The sequence below is a fragment of the Nilaparvata lugens genome, chromosome 10 (assembly GCF_014356525.2).
Source record: "Nilaparvata lugens isolate BPH chromosome 10, ASM1435652v1, whole genome shotgun sequence".
In the NCBI taxonomy this organism is placed as follows: domain Eukaryota; kingdom Metazoa; phylum Arthropoda; class Insecta; order Hemiptera; family Delphacidae; genus Nilaparvata; species Nilaparvata lugens.
Window position 1 is genome coordinate 42,958,350 of NC_052513.1, and position 14,309 is coordinate 42,972,658.

General features: G+C 35.0%; 2 protein-coding genes across 2 annotated transcripts in view; one reads left to right on the forward strand and one right to left on the reverse strand.

The window, feature by feature from the left end:
* The window catches only part of LOC111050580, a 553,956-nt gene that overhangs the window by 442,748 nt on the left and 96,899 nt on the right, over window positions 1–14,309 (reverse strand).
* LOC111050578 (leucine-rich repeats and immunoglobulin-like domains protein 2) overlaps window positions 1–14,309 on the forward strand; it is a 132,925-nt gene that overhangs the window by 49,929 nt on the left and 68,687 nt on the right. Inside the window, exon 2 of the mRNA XM_039436900.1 lies at window positions 7,426–9,155. Within this exon, the coding sequence (XP_039292834.1) occupies window positions 8,774–9,155 (382 nt within the window). The 5' untranslated portion in view covers window positions 7,426–8,773. The remainder of the gene's footprint in view (window positions 1–7,425; window positions 9,156–14,309) is intronic.

Consider the following 14,309-nt stretch of genomic DNA (forward strand, 5'->3'; position numbering starts at 1 on the left):
CAATTTCGAGTCCAATTTTGAATTTATCAGATTGATCAATTCCCAAATACGAATCCAAACAAGAATCTTCCTTCACAATTGCATTTTTTTTTTAAATTTAACTTGAATCCACAGTTAATTATACTCATATGAAAATGAAGAGTTGATATTACATCAGATATACCAGTATCAGCCATCCTTTATAGAAGGCAATGAATCGGTAGCGCAGTTCTTCTATCTTTTCTCCACTGCCATTATAACGTGGACCTCACTATTGTTGGCAGTTGTGGTTTGACGGTTGGTCGAGGTCGATTATTCAACCGCCAGTTTTGTGTGGTTGAATTGGGAATGACATGTCATCATTTATCACCTGGGAGATCTAGCTGTTAGAAGTGAGAGAATTTGTTCTGTAAGGGAGTCAGAATAGAGCTGGTATTGGAGAGTAATTCGGAACAAATCGTTAGAAGTAGTTCTGTGAACAGTAGACCTCGCGCTCAGTGAGTTACATTGACCTGTAGTTATGTTTTCTCAAAAATTAATAAATAATTTATCAATTAAAAATGTCTAGAAAAAATCCTAAATAAATATAGAGCTTTCTGTCCTCTATCGTACCGTGACGTGTCGTCCCGGAATGTGAGTGTGAGCGCTGTTATCAGGTCTGGCTGCAACTGTCTACAACGTTGATGGAAAGATACAATTTTCAAAATGTTCGATGTTTTTGAACGGGTAGTATTATAGTCCACTAGACAGCTGATTTTATGATGAATAATTCTATAGTCTGATTTTTACGGTAATATTGGCGTATGAAGGAGGCTCCTTTTTCCTTTTATATTATCCTTGAGATGCAAAATTTTCAAAAGCCTTGTATGTACGTCGACGCGCAATTTAAAAAGGAACATACCTGTCAAATTTCATGAAAATCTATCACCGCGTTTCGCCGTAAATGCGCAACATAAAAACATATACACATATAAACATTTGCACAGAGAAATCTCTACAAAAAATTGAAGGAGGTGAACTGAAGCCTACGCTTCCTATTGGCCGACACGTTCAGTCCACCCATCGCATGCCATTGGTTGACGAGAGCCAATCAGAAGCGAGCTCTGAGTAGTTTGCTTCAGAACCACGTGTACCTGAGCTCTTGAATATACTCTTGTACCGATACTTTTTCAACCAGCTTGATGAATTGAATATGACTAATTATTTTGAACAAGAATAATTCTTTATTGTTTGATTCTTTATCACAAATATGACAATGTATTTTATTAAATATGACTCATTATAGTGAAGAAGAATAATTCTTTATTGATTGATTCTTCATCACAAATATGACAATGTATTGTCAGGTCTTGAATGGAAAGGTAATATTACATCAGATATACCGGTATCAGCTTTCATCTATAGAAGGCAGTGACAAGACCTAGAGTCGTCAACGCTGTTCTTCTATCTTTCTCCGCTGCCATTATAACATGGACCTCACTATATCTGCTTTGCTCAACGAAAGAGAAGGATAGCAAAACAGTGTCAACCAGGTGCTGCCTTTATCACATAAATCTCAATAAATAGAAAGTTTGTTGATAAATAATATTATCCTTCTCACGGCTTTCCTAAGTGAGGTCCACGTTACAATGGCAGTGTATGATTATAATCAATGATATTGCTTTCCTTGTCTATCATTCAACAAAGCGGATAGCGCTATCTCTTTCTCGCCTTGCTCAGTTGCCAGATTGTCTTTTAGCAATGTAGAATCAATAATTAGTTAACAAAATGTTTCATCTTAGTTATGAAATTCATTATGAAGTTATTAAAAAATATAAATTCTTGCTCAATAAAATATAATTGATTTTTTTAAACGAGATTTTTCAGTAGTTAATTTTAAATCAATAAACCTGTATCAGTTACCATCTATAGAAGGCATTGACAAGACAGAGGATCGGCAACGTTGTTGTAGTTGTATTAACAACGTTTTTGCTGTATAGAATTATTAATTAATTAGCAAAATATTTCATCCTAATTATGAAAATTCAATATGAAGTTATTGAAAAATATAAATTCTTGCTCAATAAAATATATATTTGATTATTTTAAACGAGAATGAACAGTTAATATTACATCAATAAACCTGTATCATTTACCATCTATAGAAGGCATTGACAAGACATAGGATCGGCAATGTTGTTGTAGTTGTATTAACAACGTTTTTGCTGTATAGAATTATTAATTAATTAGCAAAATATTTCATCCTAATTATGAAAATTCAATATGAAGTGATTGAAAAATATAAATTCTTGCTCAATAAAGTATATATTTGATTATTTTAAACGAGAATGAACAGTTAATATTGATAAATAAACCTGTATCAGCTACCATCTATAGAAGGCATTGACAAGACAGAGGATCGGCAATGTTGTTGTAGATGTATTAACAACGTCGTGGTTGTAGAATTATTAATTAATTAACAAAATATTTTATACTAATTATGGAAATTCATTATGAAGTTATTGAAAAATATAAATTCTTGCTCAATAAAATATAATTGACTATTTTAAACGAGAATGAACAGTTAATATTAATCAATAAACCTGTATCAGTTACCATCTATAGAAGGCATTGACAAGACAGAGGATCGGCAACGTTGTTCTGCTATCTCTCTCCACTGCAATTATAACGTGGACCTCACTATAATCTTTTTCCACTGCCATTATAACGTGGACCTCACTACAGCATATATTGTGTCTCAGCCGATAAGTAATCGATCAATCCGTTGAGTCGTTACCAGAGCGCAGTTTGTTGTTAGGACGGTGATTTCTTCAGCAAAAGATGGAGAGCAAAATCAGATAGGGAGGCGAGAAATCTCGGACGAGAAAATCGTCACCATCAATCTCCTATTTGTATCAGTCTTACTACGATCTGTACCTTGGAAAAAGCTCTACTTCGAAAAAGCAAGTCTAGTCTGTACTCTCTTTTGAAAAAGGGAGTCGAGTCTCAACCCTGGTTCGAAAAAGCAACAAATAGAGTTTGGATTTACTGTATTTTGTAGTACAGTGATTGAGTATCAGCTGCTGAATTCAATTTTCAATCTGGAATTGGGTTTCTCCTCCCTAATAATGTAGGAAATGATTATAATATGGTAATTTCTTATCACTCTCCTATCGCTTTTGAAATTGGTTCACAGGCAGAATAATTTTGGAAGCTAAGACAAAAAAATCGATTACTCCCTCCACCCTGCGAAGAAATTATGAGAGTTTTTTGCCATTCAATATCTATGAATATTTATCACATATTTGTTCGATCATTCTTATTATTCAAAATGCATAGCTTCAAATATCTATAATAATCTACTAATAATATATTAGTCCAGTCAATATGGACAGAAAAATGGGGGTGTGCTTGCAATGTATTTCGTAGTTCTGATTTTCTAATATTTTATTTAGAAGTCCAGAACCAATTTCTTCGACACACTGCACAGAAAGCAGCTGTTTTTGCAGACGACTCTCGTCTGACGTCAGAACAGGTTTCTTTCCGGCCTAGGCCGGAAAGAGTACCCTTTCCAGCCGCCAACATGGAACTAAGAAAGGTGATCAAAAAACAGCTGATCAAAAAACTTTTAATTATTTGTGTTCATTATTCAATAATTAAAACATTTATAATAATATCATCTTATTGTCATTTGAAAGAATAAGAAAGTATAAACTCAACCTCCCACATAATTGAACATAATCTTTTAGGTTATTTAGACAGATCAGAATAAAAAATAAAAATACTTGGACAATTTCCTGATATTCAGATTACCTCAGATTTGCTAGAGCTATCACCTTCCACTTCTGCTTTCGGAAGTGCTTAGTAAACAACTATTCTCATATATATATATATATATATATATAATATATATATATATAATATATATATATATATTGTTTATTTTTGTGTGTGGCGAAAAATAGCGTTCGCATCAAGGGCAAAAATGTTTTTCTGCTCTAGGTGCGAAATATACTATTTCATGCAAATTTCCATGTGCTAGATACAGAGTGAGCCAAAAACATCGTATTTTCAGTTCATTTTTCAGTTTTCAGCCATTTCCGACAAATCCAGTAATCGGACAGAAAAATTTGCTCAATTTTTTCATAAAATGAGATCATTCGGAACTCTTTATCTTCTATTGAGTACTGAGTTATGATTTTTCAGAAATGAGTAAAAATCGAAAAAAATCAATGAATTTTAGTATTTGTTCAACAATATCTTCTGATTGTTACTATTCAGATGTATGATTCAAAATCCCTCTGGGAGTATTTTTGTTATACTATTTGAGACCAGGTCTAGTGCTCTATTTCAAATAGATTTCCAGCTACACCTGACAACAATGCTCCTTGTGATGTGAATTAACTTAATTTTCAGCTTTAACCATCATCAGCAACTACATTGTCCTCACATTGATATTTCGCACAATGATATGAATTCATGAAATCATGTTTTATGAGAATCACCCGTTTCCAGTATTTTCCTAGTGGAAAGGAGCGCATAAGGACACCTCAAGGACCAAAATTTCAAACACTTATAACTTTTGAACAATGCTCGGATCTCATCGAACTACACTCCTACCAATTTACTCTCTAGAACTTTCTGAACTTAATCATTGGCAGCTCTTGAACAGTTAAAAAAGACTGTTGTCAATTTTCTGGAGTAGGAGTCCTTTGTTCTAGAAAGTCTTTTTTCCTACAGTTACGTTGAAAAGTGGCCATTGCTGCACTGATTACAGAACGCAAAGAATCACTTTTCCGCTCTAGTGCGGGAAAAATTTTTCTGCACTACAGATTTGCAACATGGCAACGCAAAATACTTAGTAGGTTATATGGAGCAACAGTGCAGCAAAATCAAGATGAAGTTGGTAACAGTGACTGCTGTGGCTGCTATAGTGAGCAGAGGTGCAACGAAGCACAACGCGCTAATTATTACATTATATATTATAACCAAGGACAACGAGGACTTTAGGATTTTAGGATTAAGGTTTTTATCGATAATAAAATTACACAGAAAAACATTTGATGCATTTCAGGCAATTTTACCCATAATTACCCACTTTTCATATTCAATGGTAACTGTAGGAAAAACTTAATGTGAAATACGTGCGCAAAGTTCCTCTGCTGCACTCAAGAAACCATTCCGCCCTCGCCTACGGCTCGGGCGTAAACGTTTCTTTCGGTGCAGCAAACTGTCACTTTGCGCACTAGTTGCACAAATAACTATTATATGCCGGGTACTGTAGTCATGATTGTTTTCCTGACATGAGAGTGATCCTATGTTAGTTGCAAAGCAATTAGTTATGAAAAGGGAAGGAAACGTTGATATCCCCAGTCTTCAAAGATATAACACTTCGAGGATACATTAAACAGTATGTTTATTCCTATCCCAGTACTCTATGTGATATCCCCAGTCTTTAAGTATATACGAGTTCGAGGACACAATAAATATTTTTATTAAAACTAATCCAATATCCTTTGACTAGGGAAATACGTGTGATACCTGTATTACCTCGAAAACTTTACAGAACATTAAACCATAGAGAAACAATAGCATAAGTAGATATCCCATGGAATAGGGCGTTTATGTCGCAACTTTTACTGTTATCTCAAGCCGATAGCCCACCTAGTTCTTTCCCGTGAAGCTTTATGACGCTGGCAGTCTCTCATATTGTGCCGTTCATACACTCTTACCCGGTCAAAACAGTAAAAATCAACAATAATCGACAGTAATCGGCTTGGGATAGATAACTATTCTAGTATCAAGCAGTAATAATAAACCTCATTGTTATAGCCTCTTACTGAAACTTTCACTAACTTGAAATTTCCCTTTTCTGTTGCAGATATACCAAGGACACCATCTACCGACATCCACCACTAAACTTGAAGCTCTTCTACATCATCCCATGACAGTGTATCAGTGATCAAATAGCCAGTGTTCAAAAATCTTATCATATCATAAAACATATCAACCATCGTAGCCCCAATTCAGTTATTGTAACACTATAACACATCAAAAACAATCTGAATACACTCTCAATTGTAACGCTTGAAACAATATTGCTATACTGGAAATCCACAATTCTAATTGCAATAACATATTGTGACTAAATTTTAACTTTTATCACTTTCAAGAATATTGTTACTGGAAATTCACAATTTCAACTGCAATACTATAACATATCAATATAATTTTGTTACAGTTGTAACAAACATTGTAACATTGTATCTGTAATTTCAGTGGTGAGACTTTCAACAATATTGTTACTAGAATTCCAACTGTAACTGTAGGAAAAACTTAATGTGAAATACGTGCGCAAAGTTCCTCTGCTGCACTCAAGAAACCATTCCGCCCTCGCCTACGGCTCGGGCGTAAACGTTTCTTTCGGTGCAGCAAACTGTCACTTTGCGCACTAGTTGCACAAATAACTATTATATGCCGGGTACTGTAGTCATGATTGTTTTCCTGACATGAGAGTGATCCTATGTTAGTTGCAAAGCAATTAGTTATGAAAGGGAAGGAAACGTTGATATCCCCAGTCTTTAAAGATATAACACTTCGAGGATACATTAAACAGTATGTTTATTCCATCCCAGTACTCTATGTGATATCCCCAGTCTTTAAGTATATACGAGTTCGAGGACACAATAAATATTTTTATTAAAACTAATCCAATATCCTTTGACTAGGGAAATACGTGTGATACCTGTATTACCTCGAAAACTTTACAGAACATTAAACCATAGAGAAACAATAGCATAAGTAGATATCCCATGGTATAGGGCGTTTATGTCGCAACTTTTACTGTTATCTCAAGCCGATAGCCCACCTAGTTCTTTCCCGTGAAGCTTTATGACGCTGGCAGTCTCTCATATTGTGCCGTTCATACACTCTTACCCGGTCAAAACAGTAAAAATCAACAATAATCGACAGTAATCGGCTTGGGATAACAGTAAAAGTTGCGACATAAACGCCCTATACCATGGGATATCTACTTACGCTATTGTTTCTCTATGATTAAACAATCTATTCGAGATTCATATCATACGAAATGATTTCAGCTGTGATTATATCCCCCGTGAGAATAGTTTGATAGATTGATAGAATATACTCATTAAGTGCATTATTACCATATATCATCAAGTGCATTTTACGATCACATTGAACTTATCTATATTGAGAAACAATTGGAAGATATTCTTATAGAACTATGACTCCTGTAGAAAGAAATCAATGTGCATCACTCTGATATAATTTGTTGTAGAAGAGCATAATAATGTGTAGGTCATCTTAAGAGCCACATAAGTATTCTAGTATTAATTAGTGGTTATTCTAGTACTAAGCCGTTATAATGAACTTCATTGCTTCAATCTTTGATTGACAGTATTGACACATCCACTAACCTAAAATTTCCCCTTTCTGTTCCAGATATACAAAGGACATCATCTACCGATATCCACCACTCAACTTGAAGCTCTTCTACACCATCCCATGACAGTGTATCAGTGATCAAGAAGCCAGTGTTAAAAAATCTTATCATTTCATACAACATATCAACCATCGTGACCCCCATTTCAGTCATTGTAACACTAAAACATATCAAAAACATCGTGAATACACTCTCAATTGTAACGCTTGAAACAATATTGCTATACTGGAAATCCACAATTCTAATTGCAACAACATATTGTGATTAAATTTTAACTTTTAACACTTTCAAGAATACTGTTACTGGGAATTCACAATTTCAACTGCAATACCATAACATTTCAATACAATTTCGTTACAGTTGTAGAAAACATTGCAACATTGTTACTGTAATTTCAGTTGTGAGACCTTGATCAATATTGTTACTGGAATTCCAACTGTAACTCTATCAAAAATATTGTTACTGAAATTTCAAATTTCCATTCAACCCTGTAAAAATCAGCCTATTGTTACATACCAGTTGTGAGACGGTCAACATAACAATATTGTTACTAGAATTCCAACTGTAACACTATCAAAAAAAAATTTACAAGAATTTCAAATTTTCATTAAACCCTGTAAAAAATAGACTACTCGAGTTTTAATAGTTTCACACCATAACGTTATCAGTGTTTTAGTGGAGTGAAGGATAGGTAACACCATAAATCATACTGGAATTTGAATTCCAATTTCTCATTCAACACTATCAAAAATAGCGTTTTGTCACTGAAATTTCAATTTTCCATTCAACACTATCAAAAATAGCGTATTGTCACTGAAATTTCAATTTTTCATCCAACACTATCAGAAATAACCCATTGTTACAAGAGTTTCAATAATAAATTGTGAAACTATAACGTTGTCAGTGTTTCAGTGGTATCAAATACAGCCTTTTGTCGCTGAAATTCCAATTTTTCATCCAACACTATCAGAAATAACCTATTGTTACGGGAGTTGTTTCGATAATATTGTAAAACCATAAACCAGTTTTCAGTGTTCTAGAGTTGTTTAGGGACTATAACGTTGTCAGTGTTTCAGTGGTATCAAATACAGCCTATTGTCACTGAAATTTCAATTTTTCATCCAACACCATCAGAAATAACCTATTGTTACAGGAGTTGTTTCGATAATATTGTAAAACCATAAACAAGTTTTCAGTGTTCTAGAGTTGTTAAGGGTATCTAAAGTCTGTGCAACGTTAATTGTTACAGAATTTTCAACACTTGTAAAACCATAAACCAGTTTCCAGTGTTTTGGAGGTGTTTAGGATATCTAAAGTTCGTGCAACGTTTTATGTGATTTTACAACGATGGCTCCAAGTGATCAAGCTTCACCAGTGAAATTTAGCAACCTCATCACAGTGACCCTTTTCCTTCTGATCAGTTTGGCAATAACCGTAACTGCGCAGGCGCAACAAACCTGTCCAACTCCACACGACATCGAGCCATGCTCGTGTATTGTGAAGAAAAATGGTCTCGACATTCTCTGCGAGTTCACGGATCTCTTTCACATCACTAGAGCCATGGCTTTCCTCAAGGGAAAACCTAACATGGTGATATTCTACCTGAAGTTGCGACACAACAATCTGCCCAAGCTGCAGAGTTTTGTGTTCCTGGGCATGGATATCAGACACCTCACCGTGCACAACAGCAGTTTGGCGGTGGTGGAAGAGTCGTCTCTCAGTTCCATGGGTGAGTTTTTCCTATTTTCGTCTCATTTAATTCCATTTCAAATTACAAATTCAAGCTGCAGAGATGAGGTTTCTAGGGAGTGTATTTGGCTGTATTAGAATTGATAGAATCAGAAATACTGTACTGATATAAGACAGGTTTTATCAGTTGCTCCTCTGCATGAGAAAATTAAAGAGTAGTCTCTCAGTTCTATGGGTGAGTTTTTCCTATTTTCATATCATTTAATTCCATTTCAAATAACAAATTCAAGCTGCACAGATGAGGTTTCTAGGGAGTGTATTTGGCTGCATTGGAATTGATAGAATCAGAAATACTGATAAAATACAGGTTCTATCATTTGCTCCTCTGCATGAAAGAATTGAACAAAATAGACACAGCTGGTGCAGTTATTTTTGAATAGAATGCCACTGGGAGAATGTAACTTGAAGTCCAAACCAAGTAGTATAGACCTACTGGAAAAAGAGATGTAGGGAGGCCAAGAAATAGATTGGAACTGGAGCAGGTTGATTAATAAATCTAATCCCTGAAGTAAAGATGATGATAAATTACAAATTGATAATTCCACCTCCATCACTAGGGCGAGGGCCACGTCTTAATGGATTTCCACTGCAATCTATAGATCCTTGCTCACTTTTTATTTGAATTTAAAGATCTTCCCTTGTTGTATAACCCATTTTGTTACATTCTTATTGTTGAAAGCATTCCACAAGGCAATAACAATATCGAATAATCATAATTTGTATAGAATAAGCTATATCATTGAATATATTCAAATTGAAAACTCTGCATCATCTGTGTGGTTTAATTGAATAGAATACATCCTGTCATAAGATGGGCTTGCATGGAAATATTGAAATTTCACATAATTTGGCAACATGGATATTTTCTACAAATCTCAACTAATTTTATAGCCTACAGACTATATTATTGAAGTGCAAGCCTTCAAAACCAAGGAGAGCTGTCTGATTGGTCAATGCGTTGAAAAGTCGCCAGTATCTCAAATAATTATTGTTTTGGAAATATCAAGTCGATCCATTCAATTTTACAAATTAATCATAATTATTATCCTCAGAGTTCTTGCTTGAAACAATTATTGTTTTGAATGACTGTCCAATACTTTACTTCTCTTCCAATATCGATACTTAGTATTATCGATATTCAATACTATCGATACTTGATACTATCGATACATATCTACATGGAAGAGGAGGATCACGATATTTGATCCCATTCCAACAATAACCAACGATTGCAATAGAATAATGGTGGAGCTGAAACAACAATGGATACTATAACACTTAACGCTGATCATAATTCAGGATTAAACACTAATTGGGGTCAAACGAGCAAGCATTGTGAGAGGCGTATAGAGTTTCATCCCCAGTTGGCCCTCGGTTTTCCCGCTCGGAAAATGGGTTTCCCGCCAGATGTTTGAGTTTCCACCAGCAAGGAAAAATACTCCTCCCCTTGATTTGATGAACATCAATCAGGATTATCGATAACTTGGGCTGTGAGGCGAGGAAAATATTTTGATACTGTGAGAAATGGGTTGATGATGTACGAGTGCTTTGTAGTGTTCATTTATTTATTCAACTGTTCTGCTATACCTTTTTTTACTTTCCTTGCCATAGGTAAGGAAAGTATTGCTTTCCGAAAAAAATTAAGGTACCACAATTTCTAAATTTCTATACGTTTCAAGGTCCCCTGAGTCCAAAAAAGTGGTTTTTGGGTATTGGTCTGTATGTGTGTGTGTGTGTGTGTGTGTGTGTGTGTGTGTGTGTGGTGTGTGTGTGTGTGTGTGTGAGAGTGAGTGAGTGACTGAGTGAGTGTGTGTGTGTGTGTGTGTGTGTATGAGTGTATGTGCGTCTGTGTACACGATATCTCATCTCCCAATTAACGGAATGACTTGAAATTTGGAACTTAGAGTCCTTCCCCTATGAGGATCCGACACGAACAATTTCGATCAAATGCGATTCAAGATGGCGGCTAGAATGGCGGAAATGTTGTCAAAAACAGGGTTTTTCACGATTTTCTCGAAAACGGCTCCAACGATACTGATTAAATTCATACCGAGAATAGTCATTGATAAGCTCTATCAAAGTCCTATATCTGTAAAAATTTTAGGAGCTCCGCCACATCTATGCAAAGTTTGATTTTAGATTCCCAAGTATCAGGCTTCAGATACAATTTAAACAAAAAATTTCAAGTGGAGGAGATTAAGCATGAAAATCTCTACAATTAATGTTCAGCAACTTTTTCACCTAAAATTGAAAAGAAGCTCAAAATTCGAGAAAATAAGATTAGTCAATTGCAAACTGTTGGCAACTGTTGATTCTATTAAATCATTCACTATGAAGAGATAGCAGACCTCGTGTGTCTACAGCGTTATTACCCTGTCACCAGCTGGCTCAAATCTTTGAATAGTAGACTTGAGATGCGCGGGAACACTAGCGTCAGTTGATCAATTTTCATAACGGCAAGGAAAGTTTTGTGAGTGCACCACACCAGATGTTTAAACTTATAACGTGGACCTGAAGCCTGGTTTTCATTAGTAGAGATGAACGAATTAGTAGATGAACGTATGAAATGTTTTTATTCTCAAAAAGAAAAATGTTACAAACATTTGAAATGTTAAATTTACATTGATGTGGAAGAATAGTACTCTTCACCTAGAACGGGTCTATGTGTGTGAGAAGGGTCTTGTACAATACAGTATAGATCAATTTGCGTAGCACTTAAAGGTGCATTTTCGTTTTTGCGTGTATTTCCGCAGTCGACGGCGACAAGAATTGTTGACATTCAAATTGTCCAAATTTCAAGTGTGCTAAAACAGCTGATCAAATAACTTCTCATTATTTGTCTTTATTACTAAAGAATTAAAATTTTCTAATTATATCAACATATTGCCATTTATACGTATAAGCTCAGTACTTGTCCCATTAAAACATAATTAATGAACATAATTTTTCAGGTTATGTAGACAAATTGAAATCTACCTAATCTGAGATTCTGTCCCTGTCGTGGTCGACGACGGAATTTCGCACAAACGGAAACCAAGCTTTACGCTTGAGTAAAATGTCTGTATAAATGAATAATAACTACTTAAATCGGCTATAATAACACTATAGTGAGTTAATGAATTATGTTGTCGTGTGCAGATGAAAATAATATTGTGTTTTTCAAAATGTTTGTTTAAAATATTTTGTTTTCAAAATGTTTTAACATAATATTCTATTAGAGCCTATCATATTATGTTAATAATATAGGGTGGAGTTCCCTGGCCAAGTACTAACTATCTTGTGAAATCTCCCAATAACAACGTGCATGGTAGAGTAGAGTCATGGTAGAGTACTAGTTTTTAGTAGAGAAGAGTTGGATAGCATTGTGGGATGGTACTCTACCATTTGCCTTCCCCCACCACCGCATCTAACTCCAATCATTATAATAATAATAATAATAATAATATCGAGTGACCTGGCTGGCTCAGGTCTGGTGTCAGAGTTTTCAGGTCGCAACTGATCAATTTCAGGGCCTCTGGCATGACCTAACGACTGCTTTTCAGGCAGCCGGGACCGACGGTTAACGTGTCCATCCGAAACACGGGAGTGGCCCGAGATAAATATCCTGCCCGGGCCGGGATTTGAACCCGGGCCTCTGAATCATGAAGCCAGCATCTGATCCACTCGACTACGGCCACTCCTTCATCATTATGTACAGTACATAATGTTATGTAACAACTTATGGGTTAATGAATTATGTTGTCGTGTGCAGATAAAATGATTTTTTAATGATTTTTTCAAATCATTATTGAAAAAAGTAAATAAAATATTACAAAAATAAACCAATACAATCTACTATTAATCTACCACTATTATGCAAATGAAAACAGACTTGAGCTAGTAGAGTAGAGTCATGCCAAAGGCTATCAAGTTCAAGAAGTATTTTTATTTGGTGTTTAAATTTTAACCACATATTTATGGGTACATTACACACCCTTTAACACAGGGATCTCGCCCTATGACAAATTTGAACTATTTTACATTGGTTTTTCTACAAAAATTTTTGTTAAAAAAATGGTATTTAGAAAAAAAAAAATTTACAAACAAATGCACAAAATAAGAATTCCTCCTATTAAAGTGTAGATAACGATGTCAATAATACATGCAAGAAATCTCCACACTGTAGCTCAAATAGTATTTGAGTAAAGTGTTCCACAAGTTTGTTAAATTAACATTTGGTGTATAGGGCCTTCCGGGTCCCCTTAAAAAGTATCAATTTTTCGAAATGTTTTCATTTATTTAAGTGTTGATAAGATTTCAAGTGTTAATTTATTAAAAAGTATTGACATTCACACGTTAGTTCTGTTCACTGAACAACACACTTTACCTACTATTCTCAATTATTTTAGTGGAAACAGTTACTCGACCATGTAAGTAGAGTAGAGTTAGTTCGGTAGAGTTAGTATGCCAGTTACACTAACCCTACAAGTGATAACCAGGCTTTTCTGTAATATTGCGAACAGCTTGAAATGCTGAATGAAAAAGACTAAGAAATTGTCAAAAAACCACTGATTTATTGATAATTAGAAAGACCGGTTTCGGTTATTACACCATTGTCAATCTCTGATAAACTTTATCCATATAACACCAGTTTATCAGAGATTGACAATGGTGTAATGAACGAAACCGGTCTTTCTAATTATCAATAAATCAGTGGTTTTTTGACAATTTCTTAGTCTTTTTCATTCAATATGAATAATTACCACAATATCAACTTCTCAACTACACAAAAAGCTTGAAATACCCTGGAAACGGCATTGAGAGCCCACAAACCATAATATTCTCAGTAGTCTATTCCCAAAACTGAATCTGATCTGTGATGGATGTGGTGACATTTGCACAGTGGATAGCTCTTACAAGTTGACAGCCATGACCTTTCCTTACAGCTACTTCAAGTGTTTATAGCCGTCATAGAGGATATAACCCATAGAGTATATATAGAGGATAACTATAAATGGAAATTCAATAACGCACTAGCTCACATGTCTAGTAGTCTAGCCGCTATGGTTTCATATTGAGAGTCACTAAACTAGTAGTTCTGTGAACAGTAGACCTCACGAAGTATTCTCATCCACAAGTACCAGATGTTAACTGT